This window comes from Parasteatoda tepidariorum, chromosome X1 (genome assembly GCF_043381705.1).
Source record: "Parasteatoda tepidariorum isolate YZ-2023 chromosome X1, CAS_Ptep_4.0, whole genome shotgun sequence".
Taxonomy (NCBI): Eukaryota; Metazoa; Arthropoda; class Arachnida; order Araneae; family Theridiidae; genus Parasteatoda; species Parasteatoda tepidariorum.
In genome coordinates this window covers 47,399,823-47,425,125 of record NC_092214.1, presented here as the reverse complement: position 1 = coordinate 47,425,125, position 25,303 = coordinate 47,399,823, and the positions used below count along the sequence as shown (strand labels likewise).

At 32.4% G+C, this 25,303-nt stretch overlaps 1 protein-coding gene across 1 annotated transcript in view; it reads left to right on the top strand.

Moving 5' to 3' along the window:
- The first annotated feature begins 15,870 nt into the window (after window positions 1-15,870).
- The window catches only part of LOC107453316 (tyrosine-protein phosphatase non-receptor type 1), a 34,158-nt gene continuing 24,725 nt past the window's right edge, over window positions 15,871-25,303 (top strand). The window contains exons 1-2 of the mRNA XM_016070096.3: window positions 15,871-16,102; window positions 17,345-17,441. Of these exons, the coding sequence (XP_015925582.1) occupies window positions 16,046-16,102; window positions 17,345-17,441 (154 nt within the window). The 5' untranslated portion in view covers window positions 15,871-16,045. The remainder of the gene's footprint in view (window positions 16,103-17,344; window positions 17,442-25,303) is intronic.

Here is a 25,303-nt window from a genome sequence, read left to right as displayed (position 1 = left end):
AATTGTCCTTACAAAGTCTGAACATCATATTTGTTGCATCTTTAATAAATGATTATGATCGAATTGACTTAGAAATATTTTATTTTTGAAGAAGACAAGCATTTTCTATGGGTTATAACCCATAAAGTAAGCAATATTTTATTTCAAGTTGGACATTTTATATAATTATAAAGTAAATATATTCTTTTTTACTTAAGAAATAAAACAAAAACACAATGAGATAATAAAGTTAGCTTATATTTTTTATTCCTTTCCCATGTCAAAATGAGTCTTTAGACCTTATAGGTTTTAATAATCATAAAAATCATCATCCTAATTTTAGTTCAAAAGCATTAATTTTACTTTTTAGTCATTTTTTCAAATACATGCATTAAGTATGAAACGTGTCTGGAAAGTAGGTACTATTTTGTTCTATTGGCACTGTTGCTGTAGTGTCTCAGTTTGCGCATGCACACAAGTTTCTGGTTGATTGTCTATCCACTAACATTGCATTTACATTTGTTAGCGTTAAAAATAAGATGATTGCCCCTATCTTTGACTGTGAAGTGCACTTTGTAATGCAGCTTTTAAATGCAAAGAATGTTGAGCCATCTGTAAGTTATCATCAACTTGTAAAAATTTATGGTACAAATGGAATGGCTAGAAAATGAGTTTGACTCACTGATGTTCATGACAAAGCATGGTGTGGGTAGCCATCTGTTGTCCATGATGGCAGACGTGTATTCGAAGCATTAACATGCGAGCACTGCTTGTGTAAAATTTGTCACCATTGCTATAATTTTTTTTATATCAGTACTAAAAAAGAAAATGAAGCTGCCTCTTCATAGAAAGTTGGTGGTTTTCAAATTCCTGAGAAAAAATTTATAATTTATTTACTCCTTTTCCGCAATTCAAAACTGCAATCACATTAGTTAAAATCCCACATCACAATTTAACGTAACTGATCGAGTAATTACTTAACCTGTTAAGTATTTACTCAAAATCTTTTATGGTTACAAAATTTTACCAAACTGAAACTAAGCTTAATTTTTTTCGTATTAAAATTTGCTCAAAGTATTTTTTCATATTATTCCAAGTTAAAATAGATAGACATGCATTCAATTCCTAAAAAAATATCTTGAAACTTTTCTCTTGTTCAATAAATACCAACCTATAATAAAAATATTGCACTTAAGACCCTCTATCAGGGGTTTGATTTCTAAACATTACAAAGAGGAATAATTTGTTAATATGAAAATTTTTATGGAAAATAAATTAGTAAGACACTTGCCAATTGGCAGAAAATACAATTTCTTTGTTATTGTTTTTTTTTTTTAACTTTTGCCTTCTCATATTGCTTATTTGTAATTGCCAAGTCATCAACAAAGATGCAGGGTTAAATAAATAAAGTATTAAGTTTATGAATATCTATTTTAAAATGCATTCCGGGGCCGGGATAGCCTGGTTGGGAGAGTGCTAGACTCACGTTCATGAGAACGGAAGTCTGAATCCTGGCAGCCGAAAACTCCCCATGTAGTAAATTGTGACTGGTGCAAGTTAACTCTGTTTTATCACAAAGTCCTCCATATTCCCATAACAAATTATACCTCAGGGGGTACTGAATTGGAAATTGATCATTCTTTGGTTCAGGTCAAAATTCTGATCTGTGGATGAATGAATACATGTGTGAATGAGTCCGCCCTATAAATGGGTGTGGCAGGAGTCGACTTATTGGGCATAAATGGCACCACTAGAAAACTAAGAATCATACCCTTGCTTTAATGCTCTACAGCAAGGACGTGACGACAACAATGCATTCCAAACTTATTCGAAAAGGGAAATTATTCACTAAAATTAACTTTTAAATTACAGTACAGTAGAGAACTGATTATCCGGAACGATCGGGACCATCGCGATTCCAGATAACTGATTTTTACGGGTTTTTTTAATCGCTACAAAATGCCGTTTTTTAATGTTTATAAAACGAAACTAAAAAATTATTTTTAAATAGTTTTAGAAATAATAAAAAATGATAAATAATAATACACTTAAGTTTAAATAAGGAAAGAAATTATGAAATAAAAATTATATACAGGCTTATATATGTTATTAATGTTATTATTAACATTAATAACATATATAAGCTATTTGTGCTTATGTGAGATTCGTCCTCTAAATCAGTTCTTTCGTCAACTCGATTCGCCGTGCGCTCTAAATAACAAAATGGGCTCAAAATCTTGCAGGAAAAAAAAATTTTTTAATGGAAGAAAATTAGTTTCCGGTTCCGAATTTCATTCCGGTTATCTGGTTTTCCGGATAAGAGGTTCTGCACTGTATAAAGAGGAACAAAAAAAAAAACAGTAGAAGAATTTTGTTTAAAAGATTTTGAACAATGTTCAAATTCTTTTAAACCATTAAGTTTATTGCTCACATACTGTTTGTGATATTTCATTATAAATGAAGTGGTATTAATTCTGAAGAAGCAAAATAAATTTAAATTAGACTTTAGCTTTTTTTTATTATTATTCTTTGCTTTTAGTTAAGAAAATTATTGTGAATGAAATACATGACTATATTAACTGGTGATAAAAAAAAAAATTTCCAAAGTTAAAGTTTATAAAGGGTTACTCTTTATGTTAAATGTATTGAGAAAATCTTTAAATTCTATCATTGATATTATAGCATGCAAAAGTTTCTTAATTGAAACACCCAATAGCTAAGAGATATCAAATTTATCATGCATGTCTGCATGCAATGTTTAAAATTTTTCACTGCAAAAAATCATTTCATTAACTACGTTCGAAATTTTAAATATATATTACTTAATTTTCATTTTGTTGCATATTATTGGAGAACGTTTAAATTGAAGTGTCTTTACAATTCTGAAATGTTATAGCTTCCTGATTATAAATTGTCAGCAAGTTGTGTTGTGTACTAAAGAAAATTTTATGCTGTGTACAAGAGATTTACTTTTCTAATATACTGATTTTTCCATGTTGATTTATGGCACATTTTGACATTGATTGAAATTCTGTTGGATTTTTTTCATATTAAAATTCCATATGGAGATCTCACATTTGTTTTATTTTCCTCTTTGTTTTGCCCTCAGCTTGATCTGTACTTAATATACTATTAGAAACATCTGCAAGAGTTGAAAAACTTCCTTCTTCTATTTGATTACCCCTGAATTTTTTTTTAAAAAAAATGCATTGATTTAATGGTTAGCCCTTTATTGAACTATATGGTAGTGTTGGCCTGCTCTTACAATATGACTAGACCGAATATAAAAAAGAGTAATGAGTAAAAAGTGCTGAGTCCTCAAGGGGGTCTACTCGCACTCGAAAGGAGGGAAGCTTGATGTTATGTATTTTAATTTTGAAAATATTTAGTTTTCTATGTTTATTTAAAATTTCGCATAATTTGATTATTTAGCATCAAAATTATAATATATTTTAGAATATTTTGCAATATTTTTGTATTAAACATTCTGTTGTTTTGAAATTTTTCTTATACATTATTGAAATTTGTTTAGGATCATGAGAATTTTCTATGTTTCAAACAAAATTTGAGTAAAAGGTTTGAGTTGAAAACTATATAATTCATGACCAGATTCAATTCCAAGTCCCTTTAACAAGTTAATTTTAAATATATAATTACTATGTGCTCATAACAAGTAGGAAAGAGAATTTAAATCTTTTACAAATTCAGTACAGCTTCCTAATTTTTACTTCAACAAAAGAGTAAATCAGAAATTTTCTCAATCATTTTGCATTCTCAGAATCCTGTTCCCTTATATTCCTTCCCTTCTGATTAAAACAGTTTTTGCACATCACATTCCCCACCACCTACATAATACACATTATTTTCTTAGCTAATCCAAACCTTTTAAAAGTTCCCACCTATTTAATTTCCCTTTTAGCTCATTCGATTTTGTTACTTTGAATGTGTATTATTGTAAGCATTTAGTTTGTATTAAAAATTAACCATATCCAGCTCTTTTCTCATTAACTTATATATTCAAAAGATTTAAATAAAGCTCTAATACTTCAATTAAGAGCCATCTACGGTTTTAAGTTATATTTCTTGATACTTTTGTACTTTTTGTAATTGTTTTCTTGATACTTTTTGTACTTATCAAATTTTTGATGATATAATATTATTATACAGCACAATACCTTTCCTAAAAGGTAGAAAATAAAGGGGGAGCTTTATTAGATTAGTAGAAAAAGTGCTTGATAATTTTTATATTTTTCCTCAAAACTTCTATATATTTTTCCTCAAAAATTTAAAAGAATAAATTTATGCAATTTGTGGTTTTAAGTAAGTAATTTAAAACTAAACCTTTATCAGTTTTTAGATTTTTTGAAATCTAATTTTATTACAGTTATATCTGATTTGGATGAAGCTAAAAAATTCTTTTAATTATGCTTATCAAAAATCTAAGAACAGGCAACTGTATACTATTTAACTTACTATCAAAAACTGTTGATTATAGAATTGTATTAGCATAATTCTGTCTGAAAAAATGTATAGAGAAGCAAAAATACCACTCGCTTTATATCCAAATTGTGATTGGATGACGGGCTTGTATATTGCATGTATCATAAGATACTGCCAAATAGAGAAAATATCTATTATTAGTTTTTTGTGAAAATTAAATTAAAAGGATTAAAAGCATATTTAGAATTTCTTGTGTGTCTCCACTCTTTTAACCCACTGACGGTTCTGCACGTAAAAAGTCGCATTTTAACCTGCAGTCTTCTCTGCATAGCAAAACCGGTTTTCCCATGTTAACTGATAGGGGAACTGTGTGTAGGGGAGAAACATTCTCCCAATTTTGCCCATTTCCTTAACCGCCAGTGGGTTAACAGTTGACTTTGGTCAAGAGTGGATGATCATCTTAAGGCATTTAGTTTCAAAATTATAATTAATTTTTTTTTTTCAGATTATAGATTAACTTTTCATACAAATCTATCTGAGTCCAAAGTTGTAACATTTAAAACGAATGAGATGATGTTAATTTTTTTGTAGTCAGATAAGAAAAAAAATAAGGAAAAATTTTATACCTAACATGCACATACTTAGCAGATACCATAGTTTAATTACAAATTCAGTTAATTTAAATTTTTAGAATTAATTTGAGTTAAATTTCTAAGTAATATTTATTACTTACCACTATTTGCAAATCTAACAATAGGCCATCTAAATCGCTCTAGCACATATAAAATACCTAATCAAAATTTACCATGAAGAATTGATTTCCAGTTATTCCAATCTATATATGCCCCCATAACAACTACAAATATTGTTTAACAGCATGTAAATAATAGATTCATTTTCATTCATTAGAAGCACCTGCGTTTTAAGTGGCTCAGCACATGAATGAAATCCCATGGCGATGTGCATTTGTTAATATCATTGAGGGGGTCATTCTCGCGGTATCTCGATTGATCGGTATGATTACATTACCTATATTGTTCATGTTCCTCATCTGGAATACATAGAGGGAAATAGAAATTTTGTTTGTGCTATGTATACAGATCGACTGATCTTGATACAGTGAGATTGGGATGTTACAAATGCATATGGAAGGTAATTAGATAGATTTTAAATTATACATTTGCTTTAAATACATCATTTTTTTAATGCATATAACCCCACAGAAATTTTGTCACGGGTAATGCTTTTACCAACCCTGAATACTATATTCTTGAAAACTATTGCTTGATGGTGAGTGACATTTTACTCACAGAAACAATAATTCATGACCGCAATGCTCGAATACGCCATCTTGGCAGAAGACCAGTTCCATGTCTAGAACCTCTCCTCTTCTTAGTTGTATAGGAATGTACTACGATATTTTTCCTTTTCTTAATATTTTTCGTATTCGCTTGGCAAAAATTTTTTAAAATTTCCACAACGTTTTTTTTTTTTTAGATCTACGTTTAATGTAGTTTTCAGTTCCATATAGTTTCCTAACTTAAAAGTTCTTAATCTATTTGAAAATCAAGATAGAAACTAACGTACTTCCTTCTCTTATGACTCCACACTCTAATAGTGAAAGCATGCGAAGTGTTGCCATATGTAGAGAGTTCTGCTCGACGCTACCTGTAGCCCATTTCGATCACCAATTGAAAGTATGAATCACCAAATTCAAGGGTGATTCATACGAAGAAATATTTATGAAATATGAAGCCACATGAAGAAATATTTACGAAAAAATGTAAAAACTATTGATGCATTACAAAAAAATTAAAAAGCTTGTATCTTATTAAATCCTTTCTATCCTTGAATAGTCATTTTTGTTTATACTTATAACACAAGTATAAAAACTCAGTGTTGGCAGATTTATATTTTAGTATTTTTTTTTCAGAAACTACCATTTGGTTCAATTTATTTATCAGTGAAATTACTTAAGTTGCAAAATGATAATCGTGAACAAAACCACAGCATAAAGGTTTTCAGAAAAGTTAATGGCCAATATCTATTATTTGTGAAGGATGGGATATGAGTATATAACAAGAATGATTAAGATTGTTAAGGAATTCTTAATTCATCATTAAAGAGCCAATCTAAGGTTGACTTCGTTGTTATGACGACCTCCAATGTAACAGAATAAAAAGTCATTGAAAAATACTGCTTTCCTTTCTTCTGGAGTTCTTTTCAGGAACTCCAGAAGGAACTGTAGGGGGCTGTTACTGTGGACATTTAACACTCCTACAAAACACCCTGGGAGAAAGAAGGAGAGTTGTTGGAACCTCCGTAGAAGGTTTGCAAATAAATTTGCTCTATGGGTGTGAGCCCTGTTCTACTAGAATACAGTCCCTGGTCAAATTATTAGACGCTCTATAAGATTCTATGTGAAATCTTAATTATCAGGTGATACTATACAGCTTTATTGTTTTTATGTGGCTGGAACCAGTTTGCACTTGTTTACGCTAGTGTATAAATTGATTAAATTTGATGATAGGATAAATTAGACGATATATTATATAAATATAGAATATTTATTACATCAAGCATTATATTAGTATATTATAATAATTAGATCAAATTATACGACGCTGTAGTTTCTTAATAATTACATGATTTGCACAAGTTTATATGCAATACTTAAACATAAATGTAATGGGTTTTTATTCAGGTGATTTTTCTTATATACTTCTTATTTGTATTTATTTTTAACGTATTGCATTAAAATGTTAACCAATTGATACAGGAGCTTAAACAAATGCAAACCGGATTCATCCAAGTAAAAACAATACAGCTGTATAGTATCGCCTGATAATTATAATTTTACATAGAATCTTATAGGCCAGTGATTGTAGGTGAAAAATAACTCAGTAAGAACTAATCATCTCATGTCGGAATTTCACCTAACACTGAGCGAGTAGTCTTTATCCTACAACACTTGCTAGAGAACTGGAGGTGAATCGCTAGTGAAAGAAAATGTTTCCGTTCCTCTTGAGAAGCAATTTAAAATAAAGATACAAAAAACCAACAGTTTTTAATGACTGGGAAAAACTCTGAAATTTTGGAGAATAAATGTTGAATTTTTGGAAATTTTAAATACCTGTTATTTTCAAATTTAATATCTAAGATCTATAAAATCTGATCTACCATATTGCATTTATGTTTCTTGATATATTTTATTTTCTGTGCAAAAAGTTTCAATGCATTTTTTTTAAATACTTTGCTAAAATATATCAGTGCAATGTTTCATTAAAAGTCGAAATTTTTTTTTATTAAGTGATTATAATTTATTATTGATTGGAATTTCTATGAAAATAAAGATTTTTAAAAAATATCGGCTAAAATATATTTCGATAATAAAAAATAAGTATTGAACTCCTTAAAATTTCGTCCAACTGTGCACTGATCTTAAGACACGGTTTCCAGTTGAACACTGTACGTCAAGCATCACTAGCAGCGGACAGTGAACCGTTTATTGACCAATTTAATCAGCCGAAAAAGCGACTGAGGGTGAGCAGTATCGCAACTCGTTAAACTGTTCTACCATTAAATGCTTTATTTCGTGGTCATATCGTCGGGTTACTAAAGTAGGAAAGCTATCCCCTCTGCAAAGGATCAAAATTGTTATGGCATATCTTCGGATCATCGTCGGAGATGTTTCCCTGACCGTTCTGCAGCTCTAGTACCAGGTTCATTTTAATAAATTGCTATTGTAAGATGAAAACAAGCAATATTATTTTTCAAATCACACTGTCAAAATGTAAGTTTTTTTTCTATGTATTTTAAATCATCACAGTTGCAAGGAGTTGATCTAATTTACAACATACTCTTTACGATGTTCCTTTACTTTTCATTAGCTGGCAGAGTATCATAATGCTCTTGCTACTTCCCTTAATTTGAATGACTGTCGATAAAAGAATTTTCGAAATTCCTTTTCCATAAAAGCCCAGTTTATCCCAGGGGGAAAATGTTCTCCACAACTCCGATAGCCAGAGTTGCATCAATATTTCTACTGAACCTAGTCCATTCTGACTACATCCGGTAATTGTGTAGCTCTTACGATTCTCTATGCACCCTGTCTCCCTATATTAACGGGGTAAATGTTAAGAAACTGTTACAGAGGAATTGTTCGTGCATGCGCGAATTCGCAATCGTGTAGAATCGCAAATGTGATCGGGAAACGAGATCTTAAGAAACAGCTCTCTTTGTTTGTGGTTTTTCGCTTATGAATAAGAATGTGATTGACGAAATATATTCACCCGCATAAAACTCACCGTTCAGGTTATCATTCGGGTGAGATGTTTTTGCACGCAGTAAAAATGGTCTGTAAGGGCCACAGTCACTACATACGGTTTACTTACGCAATATCATGCCAAAGGTGAATTGGATGAACATGCGCAATACATTGCTTACCCGAGCAGGTGAATCGGATGAACATACACAATACCTTGCTTACTCGAGCAGGTTAAGAAAGTTCCTGTCTGTGGAAAGAACACACCTGCTTGCGTGGTTATTTAGTGGAGCAATCTGGCACCTTTGGAAGGCATTCACACTGCTTCCGATTAACATAGACACGCGTACGAGTGCTTAGATACTTCATGAAAGGCGAACTGTTCGCGCATAAGCAATTCCTTCTTGAGTGTATGCATTTGCGAGCTACATGAAGTGACGTACCGTAGTTTAATTTATGTTGTACTAGAGCTGCACAATGCGCTATTGGCGACGATCAGGGAAATATCCTTGAGGATAAAAAGGAGACAATATACACACGTCACACCCCGCTTTACGAGGAGGACGCATTCACACATCATTCCTACGCTGATTGTAATTTTGACCGAAAACAGAGCACGATCAGTCTCCGATCCAGTACCCCAGAGGTAATAATTGTTATGGGAATTTGGAGGGCCTTGTGACCCCGATAGATTTAGCTTACACCAGTCACCACTTTTTTTGTCTTCTGCCGGTGGAGATCGAACTAACAACCTCTCGAACAGGGGCTCAATGCCCAGCCAGCCTGGCTATCCCGGTCGCCTAATTCACCTATTGAGGTTATCAATAACTTCCGAATTTATCACATCTAGTGAGAAGGGCTCTTAAGGGATCATTCTCACTGCATGCAATTCCAAACACTGTAATGGAACAAATGTATTCTCCCGCGAAAAAGCCACTCATCAGGTTCTTTTTAAATTGTTTCACTTCAAGCGCAGGTTGCGAGCCACCAACAAAGCGAGTCATTTCATCTGCAGAGAGTCCCGCAGTGGACTGATCGTTAAGACACGGCTCCCAGCAGATCACCGAAGTCATTACTGGTTGCGGTCAGACCACTTGGATCAGTCTGCGTGGGGACCGAGGGTGTGCGGTATTGGTCCTCGTTAAACTGTTCCACCGTAAAGTGCTCGACTAGCGTGCAGATTGTCGGGCTACCGAAGCGGGGGTGCCATCCCCTCTGCAGAGGATGAAAATTGTGATGGCATGTCTTCGGATCATCCTCAGGGATGTTTCCTTGTCCGTCGCTAATAGCCCATTGTGCAGCTGCTCTAGTGCGACGTAAATGAACAACAACAACAATCATCAGCAGAGAATAAAAATTGCTTACTTATACAGTGAGAATGATACAGCAGAGATGTTTTGAAGACTCGCCAATTGACGATCGTAACGCCATCTTGGGAGAAGATCGGATCCATATCTAGACCCCCCCCTTCCCTTTCCTCCTCTTCTCAGTTTCCTCCCTTTCTCAATATTTTTCGCATTCATTTAACAAAAATATTTTTTCTCAATTTCCACAAATTTTTCTTTTTGAACTATGTTCAATCTATTTAGAAACCAAGATGGAATTTAACATACTTCCTTCTCCTATGACTCTCCACACGCTAATGGTGAAAGCATGCGAAGTGTTACCATAGGTAGAGAGTTCTGCCCTACGCCACCTGTAGCCCATTTCCAGTAGCTCATTTTGAAGTTCTAGAGTGACCATGGACTAGTTATTTTATACGTGACTGGCTGTTTTGTAACCGTCATTGAACAGCCAACCCAATTTTTAGGTTCACGACTACTAATGTTCAACTCCGTATCCTTCTAATTTTGATCAAATCCGGAAGATAAGTTGTTGTAGTTCATTTACGTCGCACTTGAGCTGCACAATGGGCTATTGGCGACGGTCTGGGAAACATCCCTGAAGATGATCCGAAGACACATGCCATCACGATTTTGATCCTCTGCAGAGGGGATGGCACCCCCGCTTCGGTAGCCCGACAACCTGCGCGCGAAGTCGAGCACTTTACGGTAGCACAGTTTAACGAGGACCAATACCGCACACAATCGGTCCCTACGCAGACTGATCAAAGTGGTCACCCACCCGCACACTGACCGCAGCCAGTGATGCTTGACTTCGGTGCTCTGCTGAGAACCGTGTCTTAACGATCAGTCCACTGCGGGACCCAGAAGATAAGGAAACTCCTGGGTCAAGTACTGGGAGAAATTTGCCTTCTAGAAGGACTTTTTGATGGAACTAACCCGCATTTGCATTATATGCAGAAGATGACCACGAAAACCTCCCATGGTTAGCCTGACGACAAGGGGGCTCTAACCCATGATCCATCTAAAAACTAAACTTAGCGGCGCGACAGCCCTTGAGGGTCAAGGCCTACTGTACCCACCTCAGTTTTCTTGACTTTGGGCTCTGGGGTGCAGGAGCAGATGTTCCGGTCAGGTGGTCAGCCAAACGCAGAACCCCCAGTGTTTAGTTCCCAAGCATCAACCCACTGAAGGGATGAAAGGCTGAGTCAACCTTGCCCGGCCCGAGGATCGAACGAGGAGCCTGTGGCACGACAGCGCAAAGCGCTACCGCTCAGCCACCAGTCGTCCTCTGAGGATATTTTACGTCAGCACTGTGGTCAGTTTAAGCCGGAAGTAAAATTCCAGCCATAGCTGGGAATAGAACCCGGTTCAGTTCATTGGAAGGCGAACGCTATATCCCCTGAGGCAGCACGGCTCAGGGACTAATATAGTTTATAACCGTCGTTGAACAGTCGACCTAATTTCGGGTTTACGTTTAACGACGAAACAGATAAGGAGAAAGAAATTACATCAAAGCTCGGAGCGGGATTCGAATTCGGGACCATTCTGACATGAGGTCAGCTCTCTGACTGGCATACAGGCCGATCGGTTCTCTCCACCCTTCCTTCCTAATAATTATAACCGCCGTTGAGCAGCCGACCCAATTCTGAGTATACAACTAACAATGTTCAACTCCGTAACCTTGAGATTTTGAACCCAATCCGGAATACAAGGGAAATTCTGGATCAAATAATTCGGAGAAATTTGTCTTTGTGGAGGACTTTTTGAAAGAACTAACCAGCATTTGTGTTACCTGGAAAGGAAAACCACAAAACCTCCCACGATTAGCTTGACGGCAATAGGACTCTAACCCATGATCCATCTACCACTGAGGATATTTTACGTCAGCACTGTGGTTGGTGCAAACTGGGTGCAGAATTCGAATCAACCAGCCGTTGCCAGAATTAATGACTAATATGGGAGATAAGGACTTCTCACTTTTCTTGGGGGGTGAAAAGCAACACGCTTTTGACAGACCTGTTTTACGCACAAAAAGTGGCACACAACAAGTATATTATTTTCTGACATTCCCGTCGTACATAAGCATTGCTTGTAATCAGTGTCGATCATTTAAAAGCAGTTTAATTTAAATTCTAAAATGTTTTTATTTCTGAAAACCTGTGTATTATTTCGTATATTGCTTAAAATGTCAATGTATCGCTTGCAATTTATTTGTTTGTTTATTGAAGTTTTAAAACCTGAGTTCATTCAGTTTACGGGCAATTATATACTTAAGTTTCGGTTTTCAGAACTTAGGCTAAACACAGCCGAAGGAAGGATATTTGCTTATTCAATAACAGTTATTAATTTGAAGCGTCTGGTTCTGTTATAACTTAAGTGTAAATTCGTATTTTAGCATTTTTGTACATTTAAATATGAGATGGATACATTTAACAGAACGATTTCAAAACTAAAACCCCTTCAGTTTCATTGGTTTACTATCATTGTTTTAAAATCATAGTAATTCAAAATGCTTTAGATTACACTTTTTTTTTAATCAGCAATTCAACCCTGAATTTGTTAAATTTTTTATGAGATTGAAAGATCAAAATCTTCTTCATCAAAGCAATTATTCGTAGCTTTTATTATGAATTTAATAGTATTGAGTGTCAATCAATTATCGATCTTTATAAATGCCTTTAAACTCTTTTTAGAGTTTAAGTCATGATGTAAGGAACAAGCGCACGAAAAATTATTTTAATTATTAAATATATATATCCCGATCGAAATTTGCCAAATCATTTCTTTTATACGCGAATGACTATCTACCCTGCTAGAGAATTGCAAAAAATGAAATGCTCTATTTTGTACTTTTAACAATTAAGAAAGATAAAATAGCTCATAATTTATGTAAATATTGAAGCATTGTTGCCTTTATGAATGTTTCTTTTAAGAAAACAGTCATATTTTGCTTTACACGTAAAGGGAAACCACGAAAATATCTTTCAAATTGCTTGACGTTTAAAGAATTCCAGCTAAATGCTCAGTACCCGCAAAGAATTTTTATTTTATAATGAATTATTTTTTTAGCGTCTTTGACAGACAGCCAATCATCTTTGTGAATATAACGAGATGCTCTTGATATTTTTGTAATTTTTAACTAAACCCAGAAATAAAAGTAACTCGCAATTTACGTATCGGAGTAAAACTATATTTGTAAAAGCCATTGAAGTTGCATATTTTATATAAAATTAAGTTAATTAAAGCAAATCAATATTTTCGATTCAAGCAAAGGAAAACCACGAAAATGTTTTTCAGATTTCTTGACGGTAATAGGATTCCATCAAAATGTTCATTATTCGCGATCGCAATGCTTAATTACGCCCTCTAGCGGGGAGCTTATTTTCAGGCTTTTATTTATTAAATCTTCACTTAGTTCTATCAGAATCATTGGTAATGTAGGACATATTTTTTTCAGCAGCAAATAAGAAGCAAAATTTCCCTAAGGCTAAAGCAGAAGAAGTTGAAAAAAATGACCTAGAACATTGGTAAATCATTCGGATACAGAACGCGTCCAGCATTTGAAGAACAATTTCTCAATAATTTTCTCCTTCTAACAAACTTGTAACCGATAACTTCCGATTTCGTGATCGCATACTGTTAAAGATGTGTGAATTAAAGTAAAATGCTTTTTTTTGTCTTCTTCTTCTTCATCATCATCATAGTTGACCAAACAGCCTAATGTGAGCCAATGTCTTCCTCTGAAGATTTCTCCATGACGAACTCGGATTTATCTTTGATCTCCAATTCTTTTCATTAATTGCAAGAAAATCAGACTCCACTGAGTCAGCCCATCTCAACCCCGGCCTTACCCGCTTTCTTGTTCCAGTGGGTCTAAAAAGCAGTATCTTTTTTATTGTATTGTCATCACTCATTCGAATCACATGGGCCATCCAATTCATTCTATTTATTTTTATGTACCTATTTGATAATATCAGGTTGTTTATTAATCTTGTATAGTTCAAAGTTGAATCTCCTTCTCCAGTTATTGTTTTCTTTTACACCACCCAGTATACTCTGCAGAATCTTTCTCTCAAATATTACGATGCAATTTTCCTGCAGTTTCGTCATTGTCCAAGCTTAAGAAGCACATGTCAAGACTGGTCGGACAAGAGTTTTGTAGAATAGGAACTTTGTTTCTCTAGAAAGAAACTTAGATTTAATAAATCTTCTCGGCCCATAGACAGCCCTATTTGCCAGATAGAGTCGGGTTTTTTTTTCAGGAGTCATTCTGTTGTCAATGGTAATAAATGATTCTAAGTAAGTAAAACTCCTTACTGTTTCAAATCTATGCGAATTTATTTCAAGATAGGGATCTGGGACTCTGTTTCTTGAGAATAAAATATATTTTGCTTTCTCTACGTTTATGGCTAAGCCCATTTATCTCGCAGCCACCTCAAGGGCAATAAATGCTTCTTTCAGAACAGGAAGGGAACGAGCAATTATATCAACATCATCAGCATATACAAGTAGTTGTACTGATTTAGTAAAAATTTGACCACTGGTATTGATGTTTGAATCACGAATAACTCTCTCAAGTGCAATGTTAAAAATAAGACAGGAGAGAGAATCTCCCTGTCGAAGACCTGTAAATGTGCCGAGATTTTCTGACGCAGAACCTAGAAACTTAATCTTACACTTTGTATCTTTCAATATAAGTGTCGTCAATTTAATGAGTTTTGAAGGTATTTTAAAAGTATTCATTGTTTCAAAAAGACAGTTTCTATTGATACTATCAAAAGCAGCCTTGAAGTCAATAAAAATAATATGTGTTTCAATGTTAAATTCCATTGATTTCTCTAAAATCTGACGGAGACGAAATACTTGATCTTTAGTTGATTTTCCACAATTCACATTGATACTTTCCTATTTGTGAGTCGGGTGGGTGACCCACTTAGATCAGTCTGCGTAGGGACCGAGGGTGTGCGGTATTGGTCCTCGTTAAACTGTGCTACCGTAAAGTGCTCAACTTCGCGTGCAGGTCGTTGGGCTACCGAAGCGGGGGTGCCATCCCCTCCGCAGAGGATCAAAATTGTGATGGCATGTCTTCGGATCATCCTCAGGGATGTTTCCCAGACCGTCGCCAATAGCCTATAAAATAGCCTGATACCAATAGCCTGAGTCAATAAAAGGTAACAGCCTGAGAAATAAAATTCTAGATAGTTGTTGTTGTAGTTAATTTACATCGCACTAGAGCTGCACAATGGGCGCACTGTGACGGTCTGGGAAACATCCCTGAGGATGATCTGAAGACATGCCATAACAATTTCGATCCTTTGCTGAGGGAGTGGCACCCCCGCTTCGGTAGCCCGACGACCTGCATGTGAAGTCGAGCACTTTATTATAGAACAGTTTAAAAGGATCCATACCGCACACCCTCGGTCCCTACACAGACTGATCCAAGTGGTCTCCCACCCGCACACTGACCGCAGCCAGTGATGCTTGACTTCGGTGATCTTCTGGGAACCGTTTTTTAGTGATCAGTCCACTACGGGACAAATTCTAGATAGAATTTTATAAGTTATACAAAGAAGACTAATGCCACGATAGTTGACACAGGTCCTAGGATCTCCTTTCCTGTGAATTGGACACAAAATGCTAATATTCGCTTACTGACAGCAGCCAGTGATGCTTGACTTCGGTGATTTACTGGGAACGATGTCTTTACGATCACTCCACTTCGGGTCCACAAAATTAAGGAGAAATTCATACAATGTAACGCATTTGCAGTTTCGCATTAGCAGTGTGAATTTTCTGAGGCTATAGTATGTCGTAACCTGCAGTAAGTTTTTGAAGGATTTATATGAATGAAGATTTATGATCTACAACTCAATGTTACATTATTTGACTTCCCTTTTGGTTTTTGAATGATGGTTGTTTACACTTAAGTTTTTGTATGTTAAATTAGTACAACCAACTCTTATATTTCTATGGCCCTGTTGTAAGAAATTTAAAATTTTCTTTAGTTACTCCCCTAATGGAGGTAGAATTTTTGGACATAGATAGGAGAAATGCCTGGAATAGTATTTTTCAGGTTTGTCATTTGTTGTTAAAATAATATTAAGCTTTTATTCTTACACGGATATTTTTGTATTTACTTATATCTTAATTTAAAGGTATTGTAAGTTAATTTTTATTTATCTTAAAAAATTGTCGCATTTGTAAATCTGAAACATATCTTTGTGTTATGTTTTTTATTAAGATTTTCTATGTTGAGTCTAAGGAGGCACCGAAAACAGAATTAAAAATACATAATACTTGGCCATAAGCAAAACGAATCTCTAGATGTACCGACAAATCAAATATCCTAATATTCATTTGAATGAAGAATATTATACCATAATCGGTAATTTTAGAATTCGTGTTTATTTGATATAAATAAAAAGCAGTTTTTTACAAGTTCTTTACATGCATTTTATAAGTTGACTAATATTGAAATGTATAAAAAGGAAAATAAAGAATGTGTTCAGTGAAAGAATTTTTTTTTACTATTGTATCATAGATGCTTGCATGCTTTTGCAAGATAATTATTTATAGTTTTTTTTTGTTAATTTACTATAAATATGTAAAATTCTTGTTGATATTTTTGCTACAGTTTATAATTATCTTATGTGGATATTTCTGTATTGTGATCTGTTGCACCAATTGCAATCACCAAGGTGCCAAACAAATTTTTAAACTTACAAATTTAAAAAAAAAAGCATGTAGATGTTTGCCCGGGGGTTGGCTGCAAGTTATATCTTTCGAGTTGGTCCCTCTCTGTGATGTGTTTTTTTTAGTTTCTCGTGAACCACCGCCCGGAAGTTGACATGACTTGGCGATAATTCTGGCACAGATTACAATAGGGAAATCTCCCCAGGTAATAACTCGTAGCCACCCTTAGGTAAATCTCTAATATTATTTTTAAATCTTTGCTAGTTTAAGATCACTTTGTCAACCTCAGAATTGTAGTTGGTGTGAATAGGTATCGATAAGAAAATATTCTCAAACTGCTTCTGTTGCAATATGTAGTTTTAGTCTAATCGAAAACGATAATAGCTACCATAATCCATAACAATATTATTTTCTGAAATGTTCATGTTAATGTCCATCTACATAAGTAGGGTTTATTGACTGATAATAAATTTTCTTAGTTATCCATAATTGTTATTAAAAAAACTAAAGTTTTTATATTATTCCTCACTTTATCAAATTGTTTATTAATTCTGTTATTGAATATATAGAATTTTTTTATGTTATCTTTAATAATGGTGTACTGTTAATATTACTTTTTAAGGAAATTCGAAATGAATCGAATAACTTTACCTATATCATCAAAGATGCCAAAAAAATGGAAAATAAGAACTTGAACAGGTATCGGGATGTAAATCCATGTAAGTAATTTCAGGAATTGTTTATTAAAATTGTGTATTAAAGACTTTTAGAATTGATTTTTTGTAAGATATATTCTACAATATTTAATTCTTATAAAATAATTTTAGTTATAAAACATATTTTTCTTGTCCTTTTTTTAAAAAAATATTACGGGACAAAATACAAAGTATAGTAATTTGTATGTAAAAATAATGATGTACTTTCATAATAATTTTACAAGATGCTTTATTATGCACAGTATTATCCGGAAATCCACTTATCACAAAAATCCTGATACTTCCAAAATTTAGAATGCCAAAATTTTATTTTCTATACGTGACAAGAAAAAATTACCTAAATTAATTCTAAATTTGAAGCAAGATGCATTAATTTGCATGCTGTATTAAAGAAAATCAAATCCAAAAATAAAGAAGCAAAATAAAGAAAATCAAAAAAGAGGTCCTGTGCAAAATCTATGGGCTAGAAAATTGTAATACATTGATTACTTACTGTAATTGAGAATTTGAAGTGGATATTGCCCCATCATTTAGAAATCAGAATTTTCAGTATATCATAACGTTTCTAAATTTCTTTTCAAAGAGTTCAATATATTCAACAATCATATTTTTATCTTGTTTGAAAATTGTATTTGCTCTTTTTGTGAAATGTCACATGAAGAGTTTTATTTAGGGTTAAAACATGTGGTAGTATTCACATTATTCTTGATTTTTGTTTCGCCCAGTTCTCTTAATGTATGTTATTTTACTAAAATTACTTCTCATAACCAGTGTAACGCTATGTGCTTAGAGCAGAAATTAAAATCTTGAAAGTAGGTGGATGAACGAATAATATCAATCACAAATTACTAAATTATCCAAGATCCTGAATAGCAGTTTGTTTACGATAATTAAAAAAAAGGATGTAATTCTAAAGGTAGAAGAAAATGCTCTAATTTTGTGACATTGTTCTCATGAAACAAAATCTAGAAAAAAAGTATTAAGTTTGGCTAAAGTTTATACACAATCTTGAAGTATGTCATTTAAGAAAATTTGAATGGATTTTTAAACTTTAATTTACTATATTAAAAGATACTTCTGTTTAAAGTGTAGCATGTTTTTGCCAAAATAAGTCCAATATTTATGAAATACAGTAGGGAGCCGATTATCCGGAACGATCGGGATCATCGCTATTCCGGATAACTGATTTTTCCGGTTTTCTGAATTGCTACAAAAAACCGTTTTTTTATTGTTAAACCCAACTAAAAAAAAAATATTTGGAAATAATCTTAAAAAGAAGAAAAAACAATGAGGTAATACACTAATGATTATTTCCAAAATGATGGTAAGGTAAACATCTTTCAAAAAAGAAAGAAAAATCCCAAAATCTTATGAGGAAAAAAACTTTTTTGTTAAAGAAATGGCGGGAAAATTTTTCGAATTTCGTTCCGGTTTTCTGATTTCCGGATAACGGGTTCTGTACTGTATAAGTAAATATTTGCACTAATTTTATGTAATAACAATATAGTGCACTCACGTCATATCGTGTAATTTCGTTTGGATCACAGGGATTGTAATATTGTGTTGAATGCATTAACAGCTACCCATATATAAGTATAGGAAAAAGTTCAGTGTCCAGGCTTTGGGCAAGCCTCGGAAACAGAAATTTTCATATAATAGGTCTTTAAGGTAAGCAAAGGTCAAAACGTGAGTTACTTAATTAAAAAAGTAATAAATAACAATTTGCATTGATTTTCTGCAGTAATGCTTTGTCATTCGTTAAATGACATTTAAAACGAATGTTTAGTATGACAGCAAAAAAAAAAATTTAAGTAAAGAATAAGTTGAACTTTCTCTTTCATGAATGAAGACGGGTTTTCTTTTTTTTTTTTTTGCACTTGATACGAGAAATTAACCCTAAAAACACTCCGATAGAATAACATTTAAAAACATCAATAATCAAATCTTCTTAGTACAATTCATCATTTTTGCAGCCATTTAATCTTTTTACATACAAGCAATTTCTAAATTTTATTAATTCCGCAATGAACAACACAATTTGCAATCAAATTAAAATAAAACGCTTTTATTAAACAATGTGCAGTGTGCAAAAAAAGAAAAAATTCTTCATGTTCTAGGACTTAGTCTTAATGCTTTGAGAATATGCTAATTAGTTAATGCCAACGATATTTTAAGTTACGAAATCAGACTCAAAAACTTACTTTCGGTGACCAAACATACCTTTTTTTTCTCGATGGTTTCTGATTTCTGACTCCCAAAATGGTGGTAGCCGCTATCTGGGAATTATGGTCCCCATAGTTTGGTTAGGAGAATATTCTAAAGTAGGGATGCACAACCTTTTTCAGTGAAGGGCCACATGCACAGCAGATTGACCAATGAAGGGCCGCATGCCAAAGTGTTTAGACCGACATATTGAAAGCAATTGTTGGTGGTGATTGTTATATAAACATCATTGTTTATATAACACTAAATTCTTTTTGTCGGTTAACCTTGTAATCTCTTTGCAGAAAATACAATACTTTAAAACGTTTAAAATTAGAAAATGCAAAACTGATTACTTAAGAAGGAAAACAGAATTCGAAAATCAGAATCAATTTATCGGAAAAAATTTAGATAAATTGAAATAATTAAAAAACTATGGAAAAATTGAAATTTTTTTTATCACATTACAAAATACAAAAGTCCATTTAAACATAAATTTTAACGTTAATTTTTTTTTCATAGAATTAAATTTCAAATAAATAAATATTCTAGTCATTAATATAAATTCAAGTTAAATACTTTGATTTAAAGAAAGTTTATAGGGTTAAAAATGATTAAAACTAAAACTAAACCCCTTAAGTGGAAAATAAGACTTAGCATTTATTAGGGAATGTACTTTATCTTTCAGACATTTTTATTTTAAATTAATAATAAGAGGCTATGAGAGGAAAGAAAAAGAAAGAAGAAAACACATTAAATTTTAAGGAACTATATTCCTTAATAATAAAAAACTATTAAGATACTTGTTTACAACTTTTTATGACGAATATATTTTTAACATGACACTTACTATTTACAATTAATACACAATCAATTAACAATCAATAAAATTTACATTACTTTTCGAAACTTATCTTGATTAAATTTTTTATACAGTTAAAATTTAATGATATACAAATCATTTCCCAGCATATAATCATAAATGATATAAAATGCTCCAAGAAGGTAGAAAATGGTTTAAAAAATTTCTTAATGGTTATACTGTAATTTGCAAAATTTTTGAATATTGTGATAATTTTATCTACTTGATCATGTGACATTTTTTGAGCCATTAAATGAAAGTGTAATGATTGTATATAAAGACTACTCTGTAATTTTGAACAGGCCAAATTCATTCTGGAAAACAGTCTTTCGACAGAAGCTGTTGTTGTGGGTAGTATTAAATTTAGAGCAAATAACATAATCAGTTTTGGAATTTGTCCTAGATGGTGTTCTTCCTTTCTGGGTTTTTAAATAGAAGATATACATATAGCGATGCGTTATTTTTTAATTGCTTGAATACGAATTGCTATGTGTTATTTTTTAATTGCTTGAATACGAATTGCCATGTATGATTTTTAAGTTGCGTAAATAAAAAACTCGATGCTTGTTTTTCAAATCGCGTGAATACGAATCGTGTGGCTTTTAAATTGCGAAAGGACTACTCACAGCACTTGATTTTTAAAATGCATGAATATGAATCGCGATATATGATTTGAAAACGCGTGCATATGAATTGCGAGAAAAGTAGCAACGGATGATATATACGAATCGCGATATGTGATTTTAAATCCCATAAATACGAAACGCGATGGATTATTTTTAAATCTCGTTACTGTTAATACGAAATGCGATGCGCAATTTTCAGATAGCGTAAATACAAATTACGATGTATGACTTTTAAATTACATGTGACAATAAAAAGAATAGGTTCGATGTGTGTTGTTAAACTTGCACATGTTCATGGGACTAAAGAATTATGCCGTGTTTTGAATTATTTTTTTTTTTGCAAAACGGACCGCGTTTAATCTGAACACATCTCGTTTTTTTTCTTCCTGGGAAGGTGTTGATTTGGCTTAGATACGTAATTACTTTTTAAGTTACGAAAAAAAATTTAAACTGAATCGAATTTCACGAGTTGTAATATTGTGTGAAAATATCAGGTATATTCTAAATCACAAATAAAAATGCAGCAATAACGGGAAAGAAGAAAAAACACGTTCGAAAAACTTCTTAAAAAATGCGTGTTAAAATCGGTACAACGCAAATGATAAAATCGGCACAAAACAGAGCACGTAAAAAATAATTATTTTAATGCACGATTCAAAACTCGCTTGCTGTCAAACCATAGTATTAAAAATATCATAATCTTTTTAAATCATGGGGAAAATGTAATAACTACTAACCAAAATACTTTTATATTTCAGATGAAATTGGAGTAAATAAAGTCCATCAAAATTTTATGAAATTTAAAGGAGGGATTTGAAATTAAAATGACGCAATAGCGTATAAAAAATATCGGTACTTTTAAAACCTTGTAGAAATGTGTAGCAATAATTTCTAAAATAAAGATTGAAAAATAATTTGATTTGCGATAAAATCGTTACAAATAAGCCATGTCAAAAAATGGTTATATAAATGAGCGATTCTTTACTCGCGATTCGTAATAATATCGTGCTAAAATATCGAAGTTTTAAAAACCGGGCGGAAATGTGCAGCAACAACTGTTGAAGAAAGGATCTAAAGTCATTTAGATTTTCCATGAAGTTTGCACAAATAAAGCGTTTCATAACTTTCAAAAATCGCTATTTCAGAAACTACTTGAAAATGGGTAGCAATAACTACCGAAAAGTCATTGGAATCGGCACATACGAAAAGCGTCAAAAGTAGTAATTAAAGTTCGTAAATCGTAATAATGATGTATTAAAAATATTGAGATTTTTAAAACTATGCTGAAATCCGTAGCGTTAACCATCAAAAAACTACATTGATTGAGATTGGGTGCGTCAAAAACTTAAAAGTGTAAATTTAAATTACCGAATTTTTTTTATTATTTTTCAAAAACAAATATTTCATTTTTTTTTCATTTTGTTCAGATTGCGGCCGCGGGCCGCACATCGTGGGTTGGCGGGCCGCATTTGGCCCGCGGGCCGCAGGTTGAGCACCCCTATTCTAAAGTTTGGATCTCTTAATGTTAGTTTTATTTTTTGTGTATTTTGCTGTATCTCGAAAACTTTTTAAACAAATTGAATAAAGCTTTTCTCACAATTATGAAATTCATTTATCCATGCAAGAAATAGTTTTTAATAAATATTTATTATTTTTTCAGCAATAGTCAAAAAAATTTTGATTTGTAAGGTATAGAACATAATTTTTAAGATTGTTATTTAAATGACAGAATGCAAAATTGGTGGAATAGTTCCAGAGAAATCGAATTAGGAAAAATTTGTATTTTTGAAAATTTGCATTAAAAGGTTCTAACATTAGACCACTCTTCTGACCAAACTATAGGGACCATATTTCCCATATTCTGGCTACCCCCAATATTTTGGGGGTCAGAAATTTGAATCCATTTAAAAAAAGGGTATGTTTATTCAGTGAAAGTGCGATTTTGTGCCTGATTTCGTCATTTAAAATATCTGCACTAAGTAATTAGCATATTTGAGGACACCCTCTGAAATCTTAAACTTTGAGTCCTAGAACGTGTAGATCCGATTATTAGATCAAAAGTTATTCTGGGTAGTCGGATTTTTTTATTTTGTGCTCTGTACATGATGTGCATTACTTCAAACTTGATTAGAAAATTTGATCAGTGGTTTTCTAGACAACATCAAACACTTTTGCTCTCCCAATCACATCACTTATTTTATTTCATTAAAAAAAAAAAAAAAAAAACAGTTGCCAATTTACTTATTTGCTACTGCTACTACTATTTCAGATATTGCCAATGAAAAAAAAAGCACTTAAGGTCACTATTAAGTACCATACTTTTAATAATAAACTATTGCAAAATATTACTATAAAATTTTTATTTATATATTTTTGTTTGACTATTTCTTGTGTTAATTGCAAGTGATTTTATAATTTTACTTCTTCTATTTTTTTGCACTAGTAGTAATGCTTGTGTATTAGAAATAAACCAGCTATATGTTCAACATGTACTTGTTATTCTTTATGCTTTTTTGTGTTACTCCTTTCAGTTTAAAAATGTGCCTTTTATTTTATCTATACTCTTAGTTTAAATTTAAAGTATTGCTACTGTTTGTCTACGATATGTACTCTGATAGACATTTGTCTGGGGGTGTGGCAGTGACTATGGTTACGAGGTATGATTGTTTCAAGTAGGGGTGCGGGGTCCCTCTTTAGGACTGGTTTCGATGGGAGAAAAGGAGACTTTCTTTCTTCGGTCTATTGTATTAGCCCTAGAGTGAAGAGAAATGAGCATTCGCGCCTGAAACATCGTTTAGAGCGTTCGATTCCTTTTTTTAATCTATTCTCTTCTTCAAAAGCTTTTGTTTTAGAGAAAAAAATTCAACAAATTTATTTGTGTTGGAAATTTTATATTTTATTTTTCCTCTTTTAACTTTTTTGAATTTTGAGAAATGCCTTTTAAATTTAAAAAAGGTGAAGTTTTAAGCTAAGGAAAAAGCCCTTAAATTACCTCTCCATCAACCAGCTCGAAGAGCATGACAAATAGCTGCTATCATATTAATAATTACCTGCGAAACCTAAATTTTACACAGTTAATCAACATCCTAACAATCAAAAATGGACGCAAAAATACAATAAATTATTAGTCATAATTAAAAAACTACTATACTAATTTGGACAAAACAATACTATACTTTAATAAGAAACTGAAAACAGAGCAAAACGGAGATTGTTTAAGGAAAAATAATTATAATTTTAAACTACTGAACCTAAAATTTAATTCTTTCTCTCTCTGAATATGAAAATATTAGTTCCAAATTTCTTTATATTTAATAAACAAAATTTGCTAGTCTTTTATTTTATGTATTGAAATAGAAGAGACATTTGAAAGATTTTTAAATTCAAATTAGTAAGTAAAGAAAATAAAAATAAGTTAAGGAGCTTTGGCGGATAATATATTAACTATCGAATGACAGATAATATATTAAAATTGATTATTATTATGAATATTTATTTTTACACACATTCAAACCAGGGTTGGCAGGTTTTTGACATGCGACAGTTTTTGACGGTTTAAACCGTCACATCAAAAACCTCACTGTCAAAAATGTTGAAAATGTCAAAAACCTATATTCATATGTGAAATTTAATTAATACATAACATACTGCTTTCAACATACTTTGTTTGGTGGTGGAAAAATGCTCAAAACTATTTATGTGCTACCCTATGCTGCGAGGAGCAAATGAACTAGACTATTGAATTTTGAATTAAATTTCTACTTCCATCATTTTCATTTTGATTACGTAGTGTGATGCATGCTCTAATTTTTAAAATTATGTATTTAATTAGGATAATTAAAAAATTTCCATAATAATTTGTTTAAATATTTCATGGATCAGTTACTGTAATGTTCTTCTGTTTAGTTTGACTTTTGTGATTGGTTGTTAGTTTCTCAGAAAAATCAGTAATTCTGAATTTTAAATCTTAAATTTTTTTTAATTCATAGTTGACATAAGACAATACAAATTTAAGTGCTTTCTGTTAAATACACAGAATAGTTAGTGTCGATTTACAGTATATTCAGCCTATTCATTTACTATGCGTCAAAAATATCCTATCCAAATACTTGTGAATTTCATTTTGCTGAATACGATATAGTTTTGTTGAATATCTAGATTAAAAAAAATGCTCT